This window comes from Puma concolor, chromosome D1, assembly GCF_028749965.1.
Source record: "Puma concolor isolate L17-30 chromosome D1, mPumCon1.1.hap2, whole genome shotgun sequence".
NCBI classification, from domain to species: domain Eukaryota; kingdom Metazoa; phylum Chordata; class Mammalia; order Carnivora; family Felidae; genus Puma; species Puma concolor.
Genome location: NC_141676.1, coordinates 98,048,381 through 98,073,842, shown reverse-complemented (window position 1 = coordinate 98,073,842; position 25,462 = coordinate 98,048,381). Strand labels below are relative to the sequence as shown.

Genomic DNA, 25,462 nt, shown 5'->3' with positions numbered 1-25,462 from the left:
GTCGAAAAACCTAATTATAAGTTAGAAAAGGAGGTAAGTACTGTTTAAAAAAAAAAAAACAAGACAACAGGCCCCAAATGGAGTCACTTGTGCTAAGCCCCATGCCACCAAATTTAGACTTAATTATAATTTCAGTCTCCTCCAGGAATGGACTCTTAAACCAGTCAATTTGGAATTACCTGGTCAGCACTTCTAAGGTATCTGCCTGATAGACCCCTGCTGTCCCCTAGAGAAAGGTGACCTTGCCACAAGTAATCCATTCTTTGCTTTTGTGAATAACTTCCTCCTCCTGCCCCCTCTGCCTGTATATCTTTTATTTTGTACAGCTCTTTGGAGCTCCTTTCTGTTGGATGGGATGCTGCCTGGTTCATAAATCATCAGATAAAGCCAAGGAGATCTTTAAAATTTACTCAGTTGAACTTTTTTTTAATGTTTATTTTTGAGAGAGACAGAGTGCGAGTGGGGGAGGGCTTTAGAGAGAGAGGGAGACACAGCATCCGAAGCAGGCTCCAGGCTCTGAGCTGTCAGCACAGAGCCCCACATGGGGCTCAAACTCACGAACCGTGAGATCATGACCTGAACTGAAGTTGGATGCTCAACCGACTGAGCCACCCAGGTGTCCCTGAACTTTTGTTTTCTAATAGCACTAAGATTGTTGGTCTAATGGAAGGGAGAATATGATCAACATCTCAGGAGAGAGGCATATATCAAGATTTGTAGGGCTTTGGAGTGGTTGGGGGAGTATCCGGGCAGAATCAAGAAGTGACCTTTTAGTTGAAGAGTAAACAATGGCAGGGTGTGCGGGGCATTTTTATCTCTGTTTTTGACTGGTGCAGGAAAATGGAGGAGGGTTTCTGGGGATTCTATGTCTGAGTGGAATGTATTAGACAAAGGGGGGCAAAAAAGCCAGCACGGGTGTCTACTCTTCTTGTCTTGAGAATGCCAAGAGCAATTCGGGTCATCACACACTTAAACTGGGTCTGTCCAAGTGGCTTTCCATGCCTCCTTACACTCTAGTACCTAAAGCCATGCCCACCCAGTGTTACTTGTTTTTAAAGTTTTTTTTTTAATGTTTATTTTTGAGAGAGAGAGAGAGAAAGAGACAGAGTGAGGGTGGGCGGGGGAGGGGCAGAGAGAAAGGGAGACACAGAATCCAAAGCAGGCTCCAGGCTCCAACCTGTCAGCACAGAGTCCAACACAGGGCTCGAACTCACGGACCGTGAGAGCATGACCTGAGCAGAAGTCGGACGCTCAACCGACTGAGCCACCCAGGCGCCCCTCAGTTATTGTAAAGGCTCCAAGGGAAGGACATAGAAGTCTTTGATATGCAATTTTTCAGAGGTTTTCAAAGAATCTCCAGTTTTAGATCTTCTCATTCTGCCCAAACCCGGGAAGGGGCATCCCAGTCTATATTCATGGAGAAGGAGATAATTTCCCAGGGTCCCTCAGCAGACCTGCCAGGAGTTTTTAATCCCGGAGTCTACATAACAATAATGACCTTTTCTATGTTTTCGCACCGCACACTTTTCTTGGTCACAGAGGTTCAAGAAGTTGAGTTGCGGGGAGATCAAGGCAAGACCCCTAGGTAAAAGTGGACCCAGAGGTTGAGGGCAGCCTTTAAAGCCTGCACTCCTTCACGGGAACAAAATACCCCATTTGAAAATTCACAAGCAAATCCCTCATTACATTTTTCTAGAGGAGTATAGAAAACAGGATTTGACCTGGGAGCACTATAACGTAGCTCCCCACGTGGCCCAATCGAGGGCCCGAGGTGGGAGAAAGGCAAATGAGCGCCACAGGCTGCCTGTGGGGGGTCGAAGCAGGGCTGGGCCGTGAGAGGGGAGAGGACCTGAGCCCTTCTGTCTTTTGCGCTGGTTCTCACGGCCTTGCCCACCCCTGGACTTGAGACACCGGCTCTTCTCTCTGCCTCAGGGAGATCAGATGGTGGCAGAAAAAGTCAGAGCGGCTCGGTTTGAATCTAACTCGTACAAAGTGTGTGGCTTTGAGCCAGTGATGTAATCTTCCTTCCTGAGCCTTTATTCTCAAAATCTGTGAAATGGGGATGTCAGTAATGCCTGCGTTGGCCCACTTCAACGGGTTGCTGGGAGACGCCATTTGATAGATGATGTTGTTATAATGCTATGCAAATGTAAACTTCTGCTCTGCAAAAGTTACTCCTATTTCCAGAACCTCCTCTTTGAAGTTAATTTATTCTAGAGTGAGAATCTAAGTTACTTGTTCTGGGTGCACCGTATTTTTAACTCCATCAATTATCCCGGACTTTGCCTTAAAGAAAGGAGTTTCTGACAACAGCAGGGGGGTACTTCTGTCTTACCCTGGATGGTGAGATGAACGATAGTTATTTGGCTAACGTGATGGGTAAGGGGATAAAGTTGACCACTCTAAGTGTTGGGCAGGGAGAGTCCCTTTTCTGTCTCGGCGACTTCTGGGGTCTGGTTGTGACTCAGAGAAGCCAACTTTGGAAGAAAGAAGTGGTGGGGGGGGGGGTGGGGGGAGTGGTGGTGGTAAGAAAAGGTTAAGATTCAGCTACATTGGCTCTTTAACCACCCCAAACCCTCGCCACAAGCAAAGGTGGGGGGGGGGGTCATCCCTCCCCTCATTCATTTGCATTCATTCTGTAAGTATCACTGGACGTTCATTATGTGCCAGGATTATGCTGGGCACTGGGAACACACATGAGCAGGACAAGCCCATTGTTGGCCTCCTGCTGCTTATAGTTTGAGAGGAAGATGAGGTTAAGTAATGTGACCAGAGAGGAAGTATCAAAGACTGCGGGGGACTTAGAACCTTAGTGTGAGGGCTTGTAACCTACCTATGCTGGGTACAGGTGCTGGAAAGAGGGACAGGAGTTGGGTAGGCGGGGGGGCAGCGGGGGAGGGCGAGCAGACAGATTCTGGTATTTGCGAAGGCAATGAGGGGAGAAAGAGAGAACAGAAAGAAGTTCAGTTAGGCTTTCGGGATTTTTTTTCCTTTCTCCTCATGGCTGTCCTTGTTACTATTTTAAATGTGACTCCATCTGGATAAAAATGTGGGACGCCAAGACCTCTGGGTGGTTTTCGCCTAGCTTTATCTCCAGCCGGAGCTCCGGATGGCCTAGAATGGGCAGGACAGAGGAGGGCAGCTTAAAGGCTGACCACAGGCTCAAGACTCTGTTACGCAGCCGTAAGTCTAGTATTCCTACGCCTGATGAGTTTCCTTGTGATACTGCACAGCATGGAGATCGAGGCCGTACACGTTGGGGCAGAGGGTGATGAGAGTACTGCCTCCCTCTGTCTACATTCCCACCCCAACGTTGATGTTGTTTTGGAGGCATGGAGGAAGTGATGGCGTGTTTACAACCCAGATCCGGTTTTGAAGCTAGGCAGAACACCCGGCTCGATTGCACAATTCAGCTCCAGCCCCTCGTAGGTGGCCTCACCTGTGGCTGCTCCCATCTCACGCTCAGGTGGGGGTCCTGAAGCGGGCAGGGAACAATCAGGGCTGCAAAACCTCTTTTCATGTCGCATATGAAGAAACCAGCGCCCGGACAGGCGAGATGACCAGAACAAAAATCACATGGTCACTTGGTTGCAAAGCCAGGACTAGAATGCATGTCGCTAATGCCACTCGTCCATAATACTCCTTTCTGTGGCCTTTACAACCGTAGTTATTTTATTTTATCTATGTGATTCTATCTGATACTCTGAGCAGTCTTGTGTGATAGATACGGATTAAGGTCCTTTTTTTTTGTAGATGAGAAAATTGAAGCTTGGGGAATTTATTCGGCCAAGTCCTCCAAGTTAGAAAGCAGATTTCCTAACTCAAAATTCAGTGTGCTTTCCATCGTGCCCTGTGGTTACGGGGCATACACAGTCTCTGGCTTTGCGGATTATCCACCTGAGAACGGCCTGGAATGTAGATAACGACCACAGAGGAGGGCTTTCAAGGAGTACATTAACCATGTTTGAGCATTCTTGCCAGGCTTCCTGCATCCAAGTTGCATATCAGAATCAAAATCAGCAAGTAGCTGGCCCTTGCAAATTGCCATCTGAGCCTCAAGCCGGCAGTTTTGTGTGGGAAAAGCGGCTCCTTATCTTCAAATCCACACTTAAGGGACCCGTGTCTCTGTTTTCTGCTGCCATCCTCATGCTGCTGGGACTCTGACACTTGTTCTTGTAGAGAAGTTCTCGTTAAATGTACGTGGAAAAAAAACAATAGTTGAATCATCTGCACAGTGTTGTGACTTGAGCTGTGTTCCGCTCATTTATCCTTGGGGGTTAAATGGGGATGGCAGTGCCTTTGCTGTTGGTCTGGGGAGGCCACAGGGTGGTCCGCTTCTGGTAAGGTGGTCCTGACAAGACATCACTGGTCTAGATTGGGGGTGGGAGCTGGCAGTGGTTCCGTGGCTTTCCCAGAGGATAAGTGATCTGCTAGGTGGGGAGAACCAGGTGGTTCTGTGATTGTATTGAGATGGACGGAAAGATGGGGTTCGGGGGGGAACCTGCTTCGGGGAGAAAATGGGCTGGGAAGAGGTAGGGGACTGCAGAACCTGAGGCCTGGTCCCCAGCAAGTCTGGCATGGGGTGGGGAGGGTGGCAGAATGCTGGGTTTAAGGAGGTGAGGAAAGGCTGTCCCTCATTTGGAAGGGTGACGCTTGGCAGGGGAGGGGGCCTCTGTTAAGCTAACTGGAGAGGACTCTAGGGCAGGGTGGAGAAATCAAGCTACTGTGGTTTGTTGAGAACAAGGAGCATTTTGGGAGAACTGAACCGATCACCCCCTGCTCCCTCTAAACCAAGGACTGGACGACCGTAGAAGCGGCCTCATCTTTTAGCCTTGCTCCTTCTGTCTTTAGTCTTATCAAAACCCAGGATCTGAGACCTGAGCACAGTGAAATATAAAATGGAAGAGAGGAGGCCACAGCGGATTAGGTCTTGACTGCTCCTACGAACCCGCAAATCCATGTTTACCTTGGGTGTGCCTCCATAGTTCCAACAGCGGGAACTGTATCTCCTGGTTCAAAGAGGGTCTGGATCTTTAAGCTGAATTGAGCTGTAACCTGTGTCCTCCTCCCTCTTTTGAGTGTGTCTGTCCCCTCCCACCCCCAGTGGCAAGCTTTAGAGGCTTGCGGCAGGTGTTGGCCGCAGGCTGAGAGAACTGGCATATTGTGCCTGTTTGGCAGCAGCGTAGGTAGGGTGGCTCAGTGCTTGGTCACCCTGGAGGGTCACAGGCAAGCCGCTGTGCCGGGGCCCAGTGTCAGGCACAGGCATTCACGTGTGCAAGGAACCACTGTATAACTGCGTGCTTGTCCCCTTTTGGGATGGTCCCTGGCTCTTACTGCCTCTGTGCGGGCGCGTATTTACTGTGCTCGGGGCCTGGGCAGTTGAGCTAGATGGAGGGCTGTGGCCACTTCAAAAAGGTTTTGATGCCCAGAGTAGTAGAAACCGTGTGAATTTCACAATGGGGGCGGGTTCATCTGGCCCGTAATTTGCCGGCTGCCGTGTTCTGCCTTCTCAGAGCTCGTTTTCTTTGGCTCCGGGCTCTCCCGCCGAGGTGGGGATGCGGCGGGGGGCCAGGGGAGGTGGTCGTGCGGCGAGACAGGACCGGGGGCTGTGCAGTCAGGGAAGGAGACCGGTTTAGGGCGACCTCGACGCGACCCTGCGGAGGAGGCAACTAACTCCGGGGAAGACGAGCGAGCCCCACACAACTCTCGACCGCCGCAGGGAGGACGACTCGGTGCGCCCGCCGGCGGGCCAAGGGGACGCACGCTCGCAGGCGCTCTCTGCCTTGACTTCCCCATCCCCGCGCGGGGGAGGGGCCCGAGTGGCGCCGAGGCCGCCGAGCGCAGAAAGTGCGCGAAGGGGGGACGCGGCTGCGAGCCGCACACGTGACGGCGCCGCGCCAAGCCGAGCGGGACCCGGCGGCGGCGGCGGGCGCAGCGGGCGGCCCCGAGCGGCGCGGGCGGCCTGGAGCTCCGGGAGCGGCGCGCGCGGCCCCGGCCCAGCCGCCGTCCCGGCCTCGCGCTGCACATTCTCTCCTGGCGGCGGCGCCACCTGCGGCAGCGTTCGCCCGAACATGGCGACACGGAGCAGCAGGAGGGAGTCCCGACTCCCCTTCCTATTCACCCTGGTCGCGCTGCTGCCGCCCGGGGCTCTGTGCGAGGTGTGGACGCAGACGCTGCACGGCGGCCGCGCGCCCTTGCCCCAGGACCGGGGCTTCCGCGTGGTGCAGGGCGAGCCGCGCGAGCTGCGGCTGTGGGCGCGCGGGGGGCCCCGGGGGGCGGACGAGAAGCCTCTCCGGCGGAGACGGAGCGCTGCCCTGCAGCCGGAGCCCATCAAGGTGTACGGACAGGTGAGCGGCTGGCCACCCGCCTTCCTCCGGCTCTTTCCTCTCCCCGCACTTCCTCAGCCCCGCATCCATCCTCTGCGGTGGCCTCCCAGGTGCAGGCACCACTGGGGACTTCCCGGCTTGCATTTGTGTTTTCCTCCCCTCGCACGAGTACAACCGTCAGCACTTGAATTGCATTGATCTTTCCTTCTTCCTGTCGATTTTAGCAAACGTCTGCCAGGTAAACTCGCGGGGTGCGGTGCACATTTCCCCGGGGTGGGGGCACACCGGCGTAGTTTCCAGCAGGTAGAGGAGGGGTGCAGCTTCATTTTACATGTGGCTGAAAAACGGGGTTTCTTTAGTGTGTATCGTCAGTTGGCAGTGGAGGCGAGGACCCTGCAGTTGCAGGATACTTACACAGAGCAGGCAGGGGAGGGGGTTTCTGCACCACAATTAAGGTGGGCAAACCTGAAAGCTGACTATCTTGCCGTGGTCAGAGCAAGGGGTGTGCGTGCGTCTGTGTGTTTGTGTAAGGGCTGAATTTTGCTGTTGTTGGTTGCGGGAGGTGGGGGGGGGGGTGGTCTATCCATTCCACCTCCCTCTTTGAGATACTGACTTTATTTTTGGACAGGGATATTAACTCATGACACTTAGGGGTTTGAAAGACTGCAAGAATTTGGTGGGCATTATTCCGTAACTGATTTATGTCTATCCAGGCAATGGGTTTATTAGCTCATAAGTAACATGAATTTCACTTTTATGGCCAGACTTACTGCTAGGAATAGCAAACCGAGTTTGTGGGGGTTAGTATCAGCATTGGCGAAATTAATTTGACCATGTTCTTTGCCTCATGAGACTCCCAGCCCTGTGGTTAAGATTGACATCAGAGCTGGAAGGTCAGTGGTGGGGTGGGGGGAAAGTGGGGCCAGAGGAGATGGCAAATTGCACGATTTCTAGAGTCAAAATGTTCCCATTTAAAGTAGAAGTTAAAAGATGAGTCCGAGTTCTGCCTCCCTTCACTGATTTTCTTTAGCCATGTCTTCAGGAAATACAGAGAGTTAAATATTCAACCCCTGAAGCCAGGAAGAACCTTATAAACCACCTCACTGATTGTGCCATTTTGTCGATAAAGAAACACAAGCTGAGAAAGGTGAAGTGACTAGCCCAAGGTCACGTGGGGCAGAGTTGCCTGCTGTTTCGTTTTTTGTTGGCATTGTCCCGGTGACCTTTGGGTGATCAAATAGTTGTGCTCTCTTTATACAAGGCTTCTTAAATAACTGCTTTCTAAAATTAAAAAAAAAAAAAATACGGCTCCAAAGGGGCTTGGGATGGTGGCAAGTGGGTGGGAGCATCTGATTTCCATCAACCATCAGTCCTTGGGAAAGAGTGTGTGCCAAGGGGGCATGTAACTGCTGCGGGCAAGGGCTGCCGGAGCCCGCCTGCTTGATTCGTTTGTGGGTCCCGACCTTCTTCCCCTCTCCACCCCCATCTGAAACTTCTTTTTGTATGTTGAAAAGAAAACAGCAAGGTCCTTGCTCTCAACTGGGACAGCAGCATCCCCATGTTGGGTGGGGGCGGGGGAGGGGAAACGAGATACTGCCTTGTTCATTGAGTCTTAACAGCCACCCAGCTCTGCTGTCTTGAATCAGCTCTCTGGGGGCTGGGAGTGGGGAGGGGTGGGAGTCCATTCTTTCTGGAGCTCATGTCCCCCGCAGCTATAGTTTTGGCTGAGGGAAGAGCTTCCTAGGGGGCGCCCCGGTGGCTTAGTCGGTTAGGGTCTGACTTCAGGGCTCACGTCACGATCTCGCGGTTCATGAGTTCGAGCCCCACGTCGGGCTCTGTGCTGACAGCTCAGAGCCTGGAGCCTGTTTCAGATTCTGTGTCTCCCTCACTTTCTCGCCCCTTCCTCCACTTGCATTCTGCGTGTCTCTCTCTCTCTCTCTCAAAAATAAATAAACATTAAAGAAAAAGAGCTTCTTAGTCTCAAAAATATGCATACAGGTGCCATTTCTTGCTGGGGTTTGGTGTGTGAGGGCTCCTGGGGATGGGGGGCAAGTTAAAGATGAACTGTGTTCTCATTGGGAATGACTCTCAAACCCTCCGCTTTTGTATTTCTGAGCCAACCAGATGGAGTTTGGTTCAGTTGAGGAATGGAGAGCTAGCAGGCGAACTCATAATGAGGAATTCCTACCACGAAGGCCCAGGGCAGTGTTTTTCTCTTCTCTGAGGCCCCGAGGTTAATAAAAGTGGGATTAACTCGAATCTTTAAGGATCTGAGTTAGGTAGAAGGAAGAACTTCCCGGTACTGGGCTATCTGTCTCAAGCATGTTTGGCACAGCCCCTTCAGGCTGAAAACACAAGAGTCGGTGACTGAAGGGCTTTGGCGCGCCCCTCTTGGAGCTCCGGAGTCCCTCATCTATTTGGAATGACCTTTCTAGCAAGGGTGACCATTCGCCTCTGTTTTCCCTGGGACAGACCTAGTTTGTAAGTTGTCTGTGCTGGTTATGAAAGCGCTGCCTTCACTCTCCAGTGTCAGGATGCGGACTATAAATTATATGTCCCTTCTGCTTCTAGCTCTAAGCCAAGTTCACTTCATTCCTCCCCTCCCCTCGCCTTTCAGGTTTTTTTTAAACGTCTATTTATTTTTAATATAGTTTATTGTCAAATTGGCTAACATACCGTGCGTAAAGTCTGTTCTTGGTTTTGGGGGGTAGATTCCTGTGGTTCATCGCTTACCTCCAACACCCAGTGCTCATCCCAACAAGTGCCCTCCTCAATGCCCATCACCCGTTTTCCCTTCTCCCCCACCCCCCCCCCATCCACCCTCAGACTTTTCTCTGTATTTGAGAGTCTTATGGTTTGCCTCCCTCCCTCTCTGTTTGTAACTCTTTTTTTCCCCCTTCCTTTTAACCTGAGGAATTGCAATATTTTCCCACAGTAGCCCGTGGAAGAGAGTGCAGTTCTCAATCGAGACGGGCGTGCAAATGAGGGAGGGCAGGACATTGTTCATCTCTCACCCCCCCCCCCACCCCAGAAAGTTTTCAGTTTAAGGGAGTAGATACAGCAGATGCAAATCCAGGCGTGTGACCGTGCTGGACAGGAGCAAATACACAATAAAGCAGCTACAACCCTAAGGTCGGATGTTAGTGGGTTGTGTGATACGGGAGGGCATGGGAGATGGAGGGTAAAGGGTCATCGGGCTCAGCCACTGCAGCTTCTTGCCCTCTGACCTTCGAGTGAGGTTAAGTGGATGCCTGGCAACACAGATTAGGGCTGGAAGCTGAAGCTGTCTGACCGGAGAAGCTGTAGGGGTGACGTTGAGGCCGCCGGCTTCGGGAACAGGGGAAGGAGAGCTTCTGCAGGGAGATAGCTGGCCTGCAGCTGAGAAAGAGCACTGTGTTGGAGGCAATGCTGGTACTCTTTTTCTCCGGCTCCACTCGCCTATGGAGCAAACTAGGCGTGGTTCCTGTGACGATATTCCTCCTCATGTTCTGGAACGTGGGAGAGTGGTTTCTGCCGTGATCCCTTGCGAGCATGTTTGTGATAATAAAATATGGTAAGAGCAGTGAAAACAACTTGCTGTCAGATATTAGGACTTTTCTGTTCCGGGTTCAGAGTTCCGAGGTTGAGCCCTGCCGAAAAAGGGCCAAGTCGAAGTCCCAAGTTCAGAGCTCCGAGGTTGAGCCCCGCCGCAAAAGCGCCAAGTCGAAGACGGGGGCCTCCGTCGTTCTTGCCACACTGACTTTCTTCCAGACTTGATGCCTGCTCCCTGCCTCTGTGTCGTCATGCTTGCTTTTCCTCTGCCTGAGATGGTCTTCTCCCACTCCTGTCTTTGCTCGCAAAGCCCCTGTTCCCTTCTTCGGCATCCAGGGAACACCTCCAAGCATTCCCAGGCAGGCGCCAGTGGGAAGAGCTCTTTTGAACTTGGTTGCAGCACTTACTGCCTTGTGTTATAATTGCTTGTTTGTCTCATTTCCCTGTTTGCTCCTTGAGGGCATGGACCAAGCCTTTCTCTTCTCTGTGGCTGGCACTTGGGAAGCCCTTAATGAATATTTGTGGACCGACTGCCCGCTTGGAAGAGGAGGAGCCCAGAGGGTAGGAAGCACATCCAAGTTACAGAAAAGGTATTTAGGAGGAGGACCATGGCGAGCCCACAAACGGAGAGGGAAAGTGGGTTGGCTCTCTCCGTGGTGAGGGTAGTGAAGTCCTGATTTTGCTGTGCTGTCCTGGGGGTTATGTGGAACAAAGAGCTGGGATTCTGTCGTACAGAAGCCTCCCTTTTAGGGCTATCATGGTATTATTGCTAATGGTATTGTTTTGGGGAAAAAATCCTTTGGAATGAAGCGCAAAGCCTAACAGGATTTACAGGTTTATTTTCCTTCCAGTGAGCTCTCTCTTCATAATTCCTGCTTTTTAGAGGCCAGGGAGTATTCAGTGTCCTGATTTGAGACTGAAAATAAAGTGTCTGTTACAGCACAAGACCCTGGGACAAAGAGCCTCCTTTGGGGGTGGGGTACTTACGGCTTTAGATCTCTTTGGAGTAGATTCTTGCATGATACACTTGCTTGGGAAAGAATCGGCGGGTTGATTCTGACGTTAGGATGCTTGACCTGTTTGCTTCCAAAAGACGAGAAGGCAAAGCATTTGTTGTTTCACGGGGCCTTCTATGTAGGTGAAGAGTTGGCCTGGGGTGTTGGGTTGGGTCGGTAAAGGCCGTGACCTTGAAAAACTTCCTGGTTCCACTTGGCATCTCTTCTTCTTGCCGGCTGCTCTTTGCTCAGGCTCTGGCCACCCTTTAGTTCATTAGGGGCTTGTACATCTTGGGGCACGGTGGGCGGAGGCTGTGGGAGGTGGAAGGAATGGGAGGAAGCAGGGATGGGGGAGGGGCGAGGAGCCGGAGAAGTAAACAGAGAGAATGAAAAGCCTTCCAGTGGGTTCATTTAGCCTTCAGTGGGTAATACATGTTTATAAGAATACAGCGAGAAGTAAATTTCCCTCTTTCTCGCGTCCCCTGTTTATGTGCTGCCACTGTGCTTAGTTTTTCTGTATGTCTTTCCAGAAACATTCTACTCACATGTATGGCATGTATGTTCAGAAAACTTGGAACTTGCAATATCGATGGCTTTCTGTTATCCATAGCCGCTGATACCATGAGTAATGAGATTCGCTCTGGCTCCAAAATGTTCTTTATGGTATATGACTATTAAAAGGTAGGGACTTACGTGCAGTGTCAGAATGTAAGATAGGTTGTCACTTTTTCTCCAGGCCAGGTGAAGGAAAAGGCGGTCTCGTTGCACTCAGGGCTCCTGCAGGCCGGGCGAGCGGCATGGCAGCTCTTGTTTCTTGGCAAGCTGCTGGAGAGCCGTTCCCTAGAGGGGAAGAGCCCAGGTTTGCGAGAACGTCAGAACGTAGACATCACGGATCTTGGTTTTGCTCATGCTCTTTTTGAGACTATTTTCTTTATATTCTGCAAAATGAAGTCAGTGGTGTGTTTAATAAATTGCTCTGGGACCTGGGATCCAGGAGGCAGGTCCTAAGAGCAAACTAATATCCCACAGCCAAAGATGGATGTTGTCAGGGCATTTCATTGTCATATTTGGGTCTGTTCCTCCTTAGAGGTGACAGTCATCTTTGTATTGCCATCGTTCAATCCCAGGGCCGGAGGTAGATGGAGCCAGTCATGGGCAGACACGGGAACATTCTAATAACCTGGAAAGGAGGTAATCCAAAAAGTAACCGATTTACCTTTGCTCTGTATGTATTTATTTATTTTCATTTAAGGCACCAGGTTACCCTCCTGGTTAAATTTTGCTTAGGTGAATATTAAAATGAGTTTGCTTTCTTGAGTAGCTGATCTGTGAAATGGCTGGCATAAACGTGTTCAGGGAAAGCCAGTTTGGCGTATGGAATTTTCGACAACAAGTCAGATGCCGATAATTGAGAGATAACTGCACAGAAATCTCTTCAAGCTGAGGTATTACGTTAACTTTTCAAAACATTTTAAAAAAAGAGTTAGTTGTGATGGCAGTAAAGGAGAGCTCGCTACATTTTGGTTTGAATAATCGAGGGCTAGTATTTCTTCATAAGTGGTCTGGGCTGCTTAGGGGTAGGGCGTTCACTTTGTTGAGCATAGAACCTTCCCGTGTATTCTCTAGGTACGCCCGAATCCATTGGCACATGGCATATTCAGTCCAGCCACGTAGATGCAAAAATCAATTTCCCTCAGTTTAAAATGAGCCACAGTTAATTTCGACCTAATTGATTGGTTTATCGACCTGTGGACCTGGGGCCTTCGAAGAAGTGGCATGGACAGCCTTCTGGCATTGAAGTGGCTGATGATGCTATAAATCAGAGAAGGCAGGGTCGGTGGCTGATCAGCATCAAGATTTGGATTCTCTCGTGTTACTGTGAGACCTTGAGGTCTCGATTGTCACACGAGGCATGCTTTGTGCATTTTGGGGCGGGTCCCCTAGAAATAGGACCTCATAACGATCAGGACCACGGTGGGGAGTCAAAAATAAGCACAAAATTCTGTTATCCACGGGGTCATTGTTAGCAACAGTGGTGACGTCCATGATCATGTCACTGCTGCTAGCCAAGAGCCGGAAGACCCTGTCTTCCTGGCCCCACGGCAGGTCTTCAAACACAGCGTTCTTTGCTAGCCCTTCCTGCGGCGACGGAGACGTTCTGTGTCTGTGTGGTCCAGCGTGTCGACTGGCACAGGACCGGTAGGACTGAGAACTGAATTTATTTTCTTTCACTTACTTTTAGTCAATTTAAGTTTAGGTTGAAACGGCCACATGTGGCCCTTGGCCACTGTTTTAGAAGGCATAGCTTTAAAAAAAAAATTTTTTTTTTTAAATGTTTATTTAGGGGGAGACACAGACCCTGAAGCAGGCTCCAGACTCTGAGCTCCAAGCTGGCGGCACAGAGCCCGGTGCGGGTCTCGAACCCATGAACCGCGAGAGCACGACCTGAGCCAAAGTCGGACCTTCAACCGACCGGGCCACCCAGGCGCCCCTTAGAAGGCACAGCTTTAATGGATGGAGGGAGGCCTGCCTTTTGCAGTACTGGGCAACCTCTGCCTCACCCAGGAGAGAAGCCGTGGTGACAGCAGAGGCCAGCACTTGTTTCCGCCACAAATGGCGGGAGCAAAGCAAGAGCCGAGGGCTGTAGTCTAAAGGCAGGATTCAGTGGCCGCCGACTGCCAACTTGGATGTCGGGAGACAGTGGCCTCTCTTCCCCAGGTCGGGACGCATCAGCGGCCACGGGGCGTGCAGTGGGTGCAGCGTTCCTCTGAGATGGGGGGCCCCTCTGGGCATTAGCCAGTTGGGTCGTGAAGGCTGACCCCTGGGCCTTCACCTGTGACATGACCTTGCACACCCAGCTCCCTCGTACCGGGCTTTGCCGGGGTGGTGTTGCGCACACCATGCGTGTCTGTTGAGCGGTGCAAGATGCAAGCCGTGCCTCGCCGGTGGGGCCGTCTCCTCCCCGCCCCTGCCCTCCGCTTCCTGTGTGCTTATTGATTTACCTCCGCGTAGCTGGGTCTGTCTTTCATCCCTGCGACCCTGCAGGCTGGCACGAAGACAAACATCACGGGCGTGTGGTCTTCATCACTGCATGCGGGCCCCCACCCCCCCCTTCCCGGCCGGCCCCTTACCTTAGCATGCCATCGCTGTTCCTGCCGCTGCAAGCTCTTGGCTCGGAAAATCGGGACCCTTCACGATGATTTATCTCCAGTCCCCGGAATTAGATTAAAAACACAGCTACGAATTCTCAGAAAGGCAGGCTGATGTGATTATGTCCCAAATCTGAATGGCAGACAAGGGCAATAAAAAGATGTACTTATAGGCGTTTTGCGCCGCGCGGGGGCCGACGTGCTGTTTATTATTTATTCAACCCTCTCCCCCCGCCCCCTTGTTGGTTTTTTAAATCAAGAAAGTAACGTGGCTTCCGTGTTTTAGAAAAGAGACTAGCCTGTTCAGTAGAAACTTTCCTTCCCCAAATAACTGTGGATCAGTGTGGGGGAAGATGGCTAGGGTGATTCTTACGTAAAATAAATGTGGGTTTGAGCCAAGGAGTGGATCCTGAATTTAAGACGCTAGCTGGTACTGGGGTGAGATCCATTTCACTCTGCCGGCGGTGGGGGGGGGGGTGGGGGGGGGGGGGGGGGTGGGGGGGGTGGGGGGGGGGTGGGGGGGGGTGGGGGGGGGGTGGGGGGGGTGGGGGGGGTGGGGGGGGTGGGGGGGTGGGGGGGAGGGGGGGTGGGGAAGCTGAGGAGTGTTGTGATGGATTTGAACTCTTAGGAAACCTCTGTGCCCAGAAGAAATCGGGAAAAGCTGGGATGATCTCATTGAACCAGGAGGGCCAGGGTTCAAAGCAGCCTTGGGTCGGGGAGCCTGGGTGGCTCAGTCGGTTAAATGTCCGACTTTGGCTCAGGTCATGATCTCACCGTTTGTGAGTTCGAGCCCTGCGTCGTCGGGCTTGTGCTGACAGCTCAGGGCCTGGAGCCTGTTTCAGATTGTGTCCCCCCCCCCCCCCCCCCCCAAATAAATAAACATTAAAAAAATCGTCAAGGCAGCCTTGGATGAAAGGCTGGTTTGGAGACTGTCACTGTGGACACTCAAGTGAGTGCCTCTGAGATGAGCTGTATATGGGGTAGTGGTCCAGGTAGTGGAGGACCCTGTTTCTCGTTAGCCCAGGGGTTGTGTGCAAGGCAGTTCCATGAGGGTCTGCCCCGGGGACCTGGGAAGAAAGGCCAGTGCTGGCCTGCCTAAGGATCCCCGCAGAGGAACCTGCTGACAGCAGGGTGTGGGGACAGAGTGGAGGTGGGAGAGCAGCCGGTGACACCGTGGGAGCTTTTGGGGAGACGGGAAGCGTTTGAAACCTGTGCTCAGTTCTTTGCGTCACAGGAGACGGTGCACCTATGCCTTATCTCATCTGTATATATTTAGTCCCCTGGGCTCGGACAGGGGTGAAAGGCTGGTTGGCTCTGAGCTGGGGCGTTGAGCTCGCAGAGAGCTGCCTGGGGGGCTTCCCACGGGCGCCTTGCCCTCCTGTGAGCTTAGGGGGCATCTCGTATTACCCTGGATCACATCCCTGGATGGGATGTGTTCTCCTCTCTCTCAGCTTCCCCAGTGTGGTAAAGGAGCCACCGGTAAGGTGAGAGCTTGATGCGTGATTTGAATGTGGTCCCTTTGGGGCAAGGAAAGTTCTAGAAATCAGTGCCACCTCTGCACTGGAGCCTTGGGAACGGGAGCTTGGGTTACCCCACATTGCGGTGAGGAAGGCTTCCTGGCCGCGAGCTCTGAGCTAGGCTCAGGCGTGTGGCGTTTTCATCATTGTCCTATGTACGATGTCATCGTTGGCCCTTGAGGCCTCAGGATTCCAGCCTCGGTGATGCTGATGTTCATTTTTTTATACAGAGCCATTTTGTGAAGAATGGCTTATTTTGGCGTAAATAACATACCAACAAGAGGAAATAACGTTTTAGCATTTTGCGGGTTATGAAGCGTATTCACGGGTCACATCTTGTTTGATGCCCCCCCCCCTTTTTTTCCTGTTTGATACTTCTAACAGCCCCATAAAATCAGGAAGATAAGAATTCTTCTCATTTCACAGATGGGTATTTGAAGGCTCAGAAAGATACAGCGACGTACCAAACGTCTTGCCGCTATTAAAACCGTAGAGACCAAGACTGAAAACCAAGCCTCTGACTTGTCTCCAGTTTACTGTGGCACATTTGCCTCTTGTAAATACTCCAGCGAAAGCTTCGCTTGCAGCCAGGGATCCACAGCCTGTTTGCTGTGAACTCTCTTTTCCTCCTGTAAAACCTAGAGATTCATAGAACTCTCCCCTCCCCTTGGCTCTCCTGGTTGCACTCATTTTCTTCCAGCTTTTCAAATGGGACGGTTCCCGTGTCCCTCCCAGCTCCTGGCTTTTGCTCTGCTCTTCCCCCCCCCCCCCGTGTGGATCTTTCTCCTCCATCCCGTTTCTCCTAACATCTCTCTCTCCATCTTTGTGGTCCCCACTGTAAGTCACGCCTTCTGGGCACTCACGTCCTCTCCCTGACCTGAGGTTATGCCCCACTCCCAGAAGTCCTCTGTTTCCTAACACCTGGCATGGCGTTTGCTGTATAGTAAGTGCTCAGTAAACATTTATGAATGAACGAGGTGGATGGAGGGCGATTTGTGGTGAAGCTGCCAAACCAAAGAGGCAGGGCAAGGTGAGTGCATGTTGTAGAGCCATCCTCTAAAGAGCTCTTAGAAATGGCTTGGGTTCCTAGGTGAATCCTCATTTGCGGTTAGCCCTGGCTTAGGGGGTCAGCAGCCTGTGCCGGCTGCTGAGCTGGCTCGCTGTACCCTCTTCCTGTAATGCCCTGCTCTGGGGGCCTGTGGAACAGCACCTCTGACTCTGTCTGTGGACTTAACCTCATCTGCAAAATGTGCAAGTTGGTTTAGATGTTCTCTGAGGTTCTTTCTGGCCTGATATTTTCTTCTTTTTCTTACCACCTGGTAAATTAGGGGCTGCTGATTTTCATGACAGATTTTTTTACAGTTTCTTAGAAATTTTAATGAATTCATTAATTAATTCATTATTTAGAGAGAGTAGGGGAAGGGGCAGGGAGAGAGGGAGAGAATCTTAAGTAGGCTCCATGGTCGGTGTGGAGCCCAACACGGGGCTCGATCCAAGGACCCTGGGGTCATGATCTAAGCTGAAACCGAGAGTTAGACGCTCAATGGGCTGAGCCACCCAGGCGCCCCTCACAGGTTCTTTTTAATAGGGAGCCCTCCTGGAATAGCAGGGCTGCTATTGGCCAAATGACAAAGTGGGGTTCACCAGGAGGGGGTGCCACAGATAGGTCAGTGGTGGATAGATTCTTCTAGCCAAGGATCAGTCAGAAATACAGGTCAGTCTTTCTGAACTGGTATTGTAAGTCATTGAAAATATGATTATTACCCTTTTGATAGAGGGAAAGCAAAAGATATCCCCCTACCGACCTACCTACTTCTTTTCTATTTTTTTTTTTTTAATTTTTATAACGTTTATTTATTTTTGAGACAGAGAGAGACAGAGCATGAACAGGGGAGGGTCAGAGAGAGAGGGAGACACAGAATCGGAAACAGGCTCCGGGCTCCGAGCCATCAGCACAGAGCCCGATGCGGGGCTCGAACTCACGGACCGCGAGATCGTGACCTGAGCCGAAGTCGGATGCTTAACCGAGTGAGCCACCCAGGCGCCCCATACCTACCTCTTTTCTAAAGCGAGCTCATGACCCCAGTGAAGGAGGTGGTAATGAAATGCGTTTTTTTCACCCAGAGTCATTCTCTGTTTGTTTGCTCATCTGTAAAGTGGGCAGCTGAATTTATCAGCAAAGTCATTTATGAGTTCTGTGGCTGAAGCGTCTTGAGCCAACAGAGAAGTCAAATGTGTGAGCTGAGCAGGGGCTCTCTGCAGGGAGTTCTTAAACTAGATCGTAGCTCTCCTTCCGAGGTGGAGCGCCCAGGGAGGATAATGAGCTTTGCTAAATATAGTGAGGACACCGTCCTGAAAGGGGACACTCAGGACACGGAGGGGCCATTTGCACACCTAGCATTTAGGTCATGCAAATGGATGGTTTGACAAAACCTTGTTATTCTTGGGCCTCGGGAGTCTGTCTTTGGTTTCCTCAGGCCTGTCCTATAGTCCAGGGGATTTAGCAGCCTCCTGTCCTCGAAATTGAAGGACAGGGTATTTGCTTTATCCTTCATTGTAGAATTTAAAAAATCCTTCTTCGCATTTCGTTGCTGCTGAGGCGGAGGAGTGAACCAGACTGCCTTGTTTGTCCTCCTCATCCTGCGAGCTGGAAAGAAGCTGTGTAGGAGTGGTGAGGACCACAGGCTGTGGGTGTCCGTCTGGGACATCCTGATCTTTGGCTTTGACCACTTTGAAAGAGGTGATGGCAGAAGAAATGAAAGGAGATGACACGGGGCCTGTTCCATTAACAGCCCCCGTCCTCCTGAATAAGCTTCAGCGAGTCTAGGTATTTTGACGGTTCTTCGCACCGGTCAGACTTGCAACACTGATTTCCCCCAGAGGGGCTGTGTGTCCTCTTGATGGGGGAAGAAACCATTTACGAGCCTCAAAGAATGCCTGGCACCTAGTAGGCCCCAGTGCCTTCATCAGTAGGGGAAGGCCGGAGCGGTCAGGGCCTCCATACAACAAGCAATTTATTTGTCCTCCTTTCTATTTATAACAACCCAGAGCTTGGGGCTGGGGCGGTAGCAGATTCCTTTTTTCACTCTGAATAATGAGGCAAATCATTTAACCTCTTCCGAACGCCAGGGCACCCCAGGGGCCGGGCGGAGGGGGCTGAGAGACAACGTGGGGGTGGCTTGCACTGAGGTGTGCGGGGGTCCTGAGGATTGTTGAGAGCTGGAAGTGGATGCTAGCTCGAGGCTGATTCTCCAGCAGGGGACTGGGGATCCTGGGAGCAGGGACCAGGAGGCCTGTGGGGATGCCGCGGCTCTGCGGATGCTGCTGACGGCCCTTTGAAGGATTGCTTTGGCCAGAGACCCACTCCTCAGCCTGCCTCTTCTATGACTCATTCTGACTGCATATTTTGGTAGCAGGAAAGAAAGAACGAGATGAGTCGAAAAAGCAGTTAAGAGTGGGAGTTCTAGGTATTAGATCAGCACTCCGGAAGTATGATGTTCTTCACAGGTCACTGATACAGGCTTAATAAAAAATGATTGAGGTGAGGGTGCCTGGGGAGCTCAGCTGGTGAAGCATCCGACATCGGCTCAGGTCATGATCTCGTGGTCTGTGGTTCAAGCCCCGAGTCGGGCTCTGGGCTGACAGCTCAGAGCCTGGAGCCTGCTTTGGATTCTGTGTCTCCCTCTCTTTCTGCTCCTTCCCTGCTCGTGCTCTGTCTCTCTCTGTCAAGAATAAGTAAAAGCATTAAAAAAATAAAATAAAATAAAAAGTTATTGAGGTGAAATTCACATAACATAAAATTAACCATTTTATTATTAATTTTTGTAGCATTTATTTTTTAATGCTTTAATGTTTTTGTTTAATTAATTAATTAATTAATTTTTTAAAATAATGTTTGTTTATTTTTTGAGACAGAGACAGAGTATGAACGGGGAGGGTCAGAGAGAGAGGGAGACACAGCTTTCGAAACAGGCTCCAGGCTCTGAGCTGCCAGCACAGAGCCCAACGCGGGGCTGGAACTCAGGAACCGTGAGATCATGACCTGAGCCGAAGCCGGTTGCTTAACTGACTGAGCCACCCAGGTGCCCCATGTTTTTATTTATTTTTGAGACAGGGAGAGGCAGAGCATGAGCAGGGGAGGGGTAGAGAGAGAGAGAGACACAGAATCCGAAGCAGGCTCCAGGCTCTGAGCTGTCCACACGGAGCCCGACGTGGGGCTCGAGCCCACAAACCGCGAGATCATGACCTGAGCCGAAGTCGGACGCTTCACCGACTGAGCCACCCAGGCACCCCAAAATCAACCATTTTAAAGTGAGTAGTTCAGTGGTGTGTAGGACATTAACAGTGTTACATGGCCACCACCCCTGTCTAATTGCAAGCCGTTTCCATCGCTCTAAACGAAAATAAAACCCCTCACCTAGTAAACGGTTACTTCCTGTTTCCCTTTCCCCCTAGCCCCTGGCAACCAGCAGTCTACTTTCTATCTGTATGGATTTACTCATTCTGCATATTTCATGTAAATGGGCTCATGCCACGTGTGACCTTTTGTGTCTGACTGCTTCCACTAGTGTAGTCTTTTTTTGAGGTTTATGCACGTTGTGCCATATATAGGATCATAGAATTGTAACAACTACTCCAGATACCCAAAGACGGCCTCCTCCCAAAAAGAGTGAGTCTTTTTTTCTTTTTCAACGTTTACACATTTTTGAGAAAGAGAGAGAGCGCTCACGTGCCTGCGAGTGAGCATGAGCGAGGGAGGGGCAGAGAGAGAGACACGGGGACAGGGGATCCAAAGCAGGCTCTATGCTGATAGCATTGAGCCCGATGCGGGGCTTGAACTTGGGAACCGTGAGATCACACCCTGAAGCCAAAGTCAGCCGCTCAAGCGGCTGAGCCGCCCAGGCGCTCCAAAGAGTGAGTCTTCTAGTTACCACGACGAGTTTGGTCGCAGGTACTAGGAGGGGAATGGACTAGATTCATTGCTCCCCAAAGAAGCTGCGTTATGGATGCCTGGAGCGTGTCTTTTAAAAAGATGAATTCCTGGGCCCCAGTCAGGGGGTCTGAATCCCAGAGTCTGGGGTGGGTTCTGTCAGCTGGGTTTGGGAGCCCCTGATCAGGTGACCTCTCGGGCCTGAAAGAGCTGTCTGTGAGCCTAGCGGGGGTGCGGGGGGTGCCGAAGCACCTCCCAAGTGCTGTTGGCTGTTGATGATGCTGTTTCTGTGTGGGGAGATTTTTCTGGCATGCGATTTTTCTCTGCTTTCTGAGGGGAGACCTCGGCCCCTCCCTGCTGCTTTTCCAGCTCCAATTAACTGTGTCTCATTTATCAAGTCTTTTTTTTTTAAGGTGTTTCTCCAGGCTTGCCTTCGACTTCCTTTGTAGGAAAGCCCTTGGACGTTGTGATGATCGTCCTTTGTGCCGCTCTCACCCCTTCACCTCTGTTAGGACTGGTGGAGGGGGCCTCATAAATCTTCCGTCCTCTGAGTAGAAAGACTTCAGCAAGGGGCATTGAGACCTCTTTCCTACTCTCCTCACTGAAGGCTTTGTCACCCTATTCCCAGTGTGATTTGATTGTCACCTGCCACAGGGGACCGTGCTGAGGTTGCTCAAGTTAAATATTGGTGAGCTTTTTCATCCCCGACCCTGAGAACTCGGGTGATTCTCGTAGGTTCCGAATCCTTTACTGTATCGATGTTTGCATACGTTCTGTGTTTATTCCCCTCTGGTTCTAAGGGTGGGAATGTTTTTGGAGGGGAAAGGCTTGTAGCCTGAATTCCGAGGGCACCTGTGCTAGTGGGCTTCTGATCTGTAGATGCTTCTAGATTCTTCCCAGAGGCATGAGCTGGAAGGGGAGAGGTGGGGGAACAGGAAGCCTGGAGGTAAGGCATGAGTTGCTGGTGGAGATTCCAATCTTAGCTGCTCTTTTCCTCTCTAGCATTCTGGGTTAAATTATTTACTTCTTTCCCTTTTTTATTTGTACCTCTCGCTTGATGGTCGCCTGGACTTACCTCTGGGAATGAGAAGGGACATTTTGGAATGACATGTTTTCCTAAAAACATATCAAAGGTCTTTTCTTGAAAGAGGTCTCATTTCCGATAGATCAAATTAGACGCGGGCGCTCAAGAGCCAAAGCAAAGTAGTTAAGGATTAGCTTCTTTGTCATCTTGTCTGCCAGGTTTATGGCACTGTTGTTTTCTGTCTCTCCTGTGACATCTGGGAGCACCTCAAGGGGGGGGTGGGGAAAGCTAGGGCGGTGGCGGGGTAAGGAACAGAAAGGAGAAAGGAGGTGTGGGGAGGGGAGGGTTTTCTGCTGCAGAACCTTGATAGGAAGACAGCTCAGAGGGCACCGCAGCTCAGGCTTGGACTTTTCATCAGCCCGAGAGGTGAGGGTGGTGGGGTGTGTGTATAGGTGGGCTATGCAGAGACTACCCAGAGCCCAGGATCTTGATCCTTCTACGCGTGCCCAAGACAGCTGAGGCTGGAGAAGCAAGAGGCTTCTCCACGACATTGCTCCGCAAGAGGGAGCATGCACTCTCTTGACTGTTGGGGGCCGGGGGTGGGGTGGCGTGGGGTTTGCCCTGATTCTGACCATTAACACTTATGACCATTAACACGAGCTCACGGCATTTTTGTTAGTACGATCCTTGGTTTGCTCATCACACGGAGGGGGTGAAATGTTAGCTCCGGGGTTGTGAGATGCCAGCCCTTGAACGATCCATCGGTGTCTGGTGAAGTAGGACAAATAAAAGTAACGTAGTTGGTTTTTCATAAAGCGGGACTCTCGGACGAACTGTTCTTTGTTCTGAGATAGGTCCTTACTCTGTTTTCGGTGTGAAACTGTCCTTCCTTTAAAAAATGGCAGTGATTGTAGATGGTGGTTATGTTGCTTAAGAGGGCTAACTGCATAACGGACGAGTCCCAGCAGTCCCAGGGGTGTCATTGGGTTGCCCAACTGTGGGGAGTTCAAAATGAGTGTGACTGATTAGGGGAGGGCTTTCTCCTCGGGGACGTGGGGTCCTTCCTGCTTGTGGTTCCGCTCACCTTTGGGGCTCTGGAGTCCTGGACGGAGCCTGCAGATGGGGAGGAAGCAGAAGGCTGGGAGGGGGCTGGGGCTAGTTGGCACTGCCACCTTCAGTCAGTCCCAGGCCACACCCCACTGCAAGGCAGCCTGGGCAACAGTCTGTGGTGTCCTCAGGAAGCAGAAAAAACCGGTTCAGAGACCAGCAAGTCAGGCTCTGACTGCTGTTTTTGTTAACGTCCCTACCTGGCAAAACAGAGTTGGCCAACCAATCGTCTGTTGGCTTTTCTAATTTATTTTCATTTACTGGTTTACAGAATCCAGGAGTCTGGGAACTACTGCTGGCAATAATCCAAAGGTCATTTCTGGGGAGTCCTGGAAAAGATTTCCTCGCCTGGGACACTCTAAAACTAATTAAATAAAACTGTGCCATGATGTTTTTCTCTTGTTCCTCCTTGTTAGGCCCTAAGGGTGAGCAGTGGCCCCTCTAGGCCAGCCAGCCGGAGCACCCGGTGGCACAGATGTTTGAAAGCGTGTGGTCTTTCGGGGAGCCCGGGTGGCTCAGTCGGTTAAGTGTCCCGACTTCGGCTCAGGTCACGATCTCACAGTTTGTGGGTTCGAGCCCCACGTCGGGCTCCATGCTGACAGCTCAGAGCCTGGAGCCTGCTTTGGATTCCGTGTCTCCCTCTCTCTCTCTCTGCCCCTCTCCCGCTTACACTCCTGTCTCTCTCTCAAAAATAAATAAAATATTAAAAAAAAAAAAAGTTGAAAGCCTGTGGTCTTCCTGGCCTTAGCACTTTTTCTGAATGAGGAAGATGTTCCAGTGTTTTGGCTTTAAGCCTTAGGGGGTACATGTCCTGTGTATGGGGTTGGGGATGAAAGTGACCAGAGATTGATTACGCAGAAGACAAGAATAAGCGAAGTCATTGGTGATGCCAGAGAGAGCCTGAGAAGAAGTTGTTTTTTTTTTTTTTTTTGCAATCCATTTATATCTAAAATAGCAAGGAATTCGTGTTTCTTTTTGGGGAAGTTGTGTCTGGTGGCATCTGCATTGGTGGAAAAATAGGCCGCCCTGGCCCAGTGTTCCAGATCTAAGAACCTTAGCTATTTGTGAGTGACAAAGGAGGAGTCTTGCTTTAGAACATTCCGGCCTTTGCTCCTCATGGGTCCTAATGCCTTTGTTGGTTTGACCTCTTTCAGGTTAGCCTGAATGACTCCCACAATCAGATGGTGGTGCACTGGGCCGGAGAGAAAAGCAACGTGATCGTGGCCTTAGCCCGGGACAGCCTGGCACTGGCGAGGCCCAGGAGCAGTGACGTAAGTATTGGTGGTGTTCTGCACACTCCTGTGCCGCCAGCACGCCCTTTTGGAATCTGGTGGGGTTATCCTGCCAGAAAAAACAGCGGGTAATTAGAGAAGGGATGGGGATACGTTTTACAACAGGGGAGAGACTCTAGAAGGTACTAAATACCCCCTTGTTGGTTGAACAGAGGGCAGTGCGGTCAGTTTTGCAATGAGATCCACGGGATGTGTGATTACTTTTGTGAAGTGATAGGGTATGATCTGGCTCGTTGCGTCTGCTCCACGAAATGCGAGAAGTGCATTCCGGGCGGGGCTGCGCGTCTGCCGCGGAGCCCGAGGGAACCCCTTATGGTTGGGTGAGCGGTGTGGATTCCGATTCTTTCCACGGTTGGCTTTCGGTAGCGTTTAATCGTCCAGGTGCTTTGGATGTGTGAGACCAGGGGTCACAGACCCAAAGGCCCACGAGAGACCAGGTGGGTGGCCTCCACATTTACAACACTCTTATGTCCCCCCCGAGAAAAACGATCTCTCCCGTTTTTCTTGCCGTGTGTGGCCTCCTCGTACCCTGTGGGTCGCTTTCCCGCTTCGGTAGAGATACAGGTTCAAGAAGCATTCCCCCATATGTTAATTTGAACATGGTGATTGATCCTTGGTCTCCGTGTCCTAGAGACACGAGGAAGTAGAAGGGATTTGCGTGCTTTGGAGGGGCCTGCTGTCATCGGCCCCAGCTCTGGTTGCCGTGGAGGGCCCGGCGTCGCCAGATCTGATCTCCGAGAGAAGCTCAGAGATCGGGCTTTTTCTGTGAAAACTGCTGAGTCTTACAAGTTGGCAGCTCATGTGTGGTTTTCACAAATAACTTGGGCGGGTCAAGCACAACGTATGTGAGGGCCAGAGCTCGTCCTTGAGTCCCAGAAGTGCGGTCCCCACTCCAGACTTCCCCGTGCTGGAAGAGGAACAGCCCCTGCCTTGGGTCAGGGACCGATGTCACCACAGGGTAAATCTGTGGACAAAGAAACACAGTGTGGAGCTTTGTTTCCTGTGCCCCCTTGGCCAGAGGAAACCTCCTGCTGAATTTGCTGATACTGTCCCATCGGCCTGAAGGATACACTTGTAATTCTTGAGTATAGATTTGGTCTCAGTGAGGTCCCTCTCTGGGTATCCGCTGTCTGGGTCACATGAGCTCCGAGGTGGGTGACTGGAGGAAGCACTGGGGGCTGTTTCCTAGTGGGTACAAGCGAGGCAGCCATGGACAGGGAGGGCAACAGAAGGGCTGTGATGCATCGCTTTGCCCAGGGTGGCTGCTGGGCAGGGGTGGGTGGGAAACCACTGTATTGACAGCCAGGTTGGGTGTAGTGCTCTGGAGGACAGCTGGACTTACTTGGGGGCAGGGGCTTCGGCCCCTTTGTAAGTGTGATCAGGGTTTGCAAACACAGATGGCAGCGTATGGATGCCGTTGGTCCCGTGAGGCCCACAGGCACCTGCGGATGTATGTATCTCACAGGAAACAGCTCTCTGCCCTACTGTGTTGAGAAGTCCTCCTTAAGGTTTTTTACACATTAAAAACATTCTTTATCTAGATTATTATTATTATTGTTATTTTTGTAAGATAGGTAAAAGCCCTTAACCA

General features: G+C 51.4%; 1 protein-coding gene and 1 long non-coding RNA gene across 4 annotated transcripts in view; one reads left to right on the top strand and one right to left on the bottom strand.

Moving 5' to 3' along the window:
- Positions 1-5,540: 5,540 nt before the first annotated feature.
- Positions 5,541-25,462, top strand: part of SORL1 (sortilin related receptor 1) — a 173,187-nt gene continuing 153,265 nt past the window's right edge. For all 3 annotated transcript variants that reach the window (XM_086678837.1, XM_086678836.1, XM_086678835.1), the window contains exons 1-2: positions 5,541-6,347; positions 23,734-23,850. In XM_086678837.1, the coding sequence (XP_086534963.1) occupies positions 6,072-6,347; positions 23,734-23,850 (393 nt within the window). In that variant the 5' untranslated portion in view covers positions 5,541-6,071. The remainder of the gene's footprint in view (positions 6,348-23,733; positions 23,851-25,462) is intronic.
- Positions 11,074-14,262, bottom strand: LOC147576912 (uncharacterized). The gene is made up of 3 exons (XR_015241277.1): positions 13,984-14,262; positions 11,546-11,692; positions 11,074-11,164 (listed from the first exon to the last, which is right to left on the bottom strand). It is a non-coding gene; the product is annotated as an uncharacterized LOC147576912 (long non-coding RNA).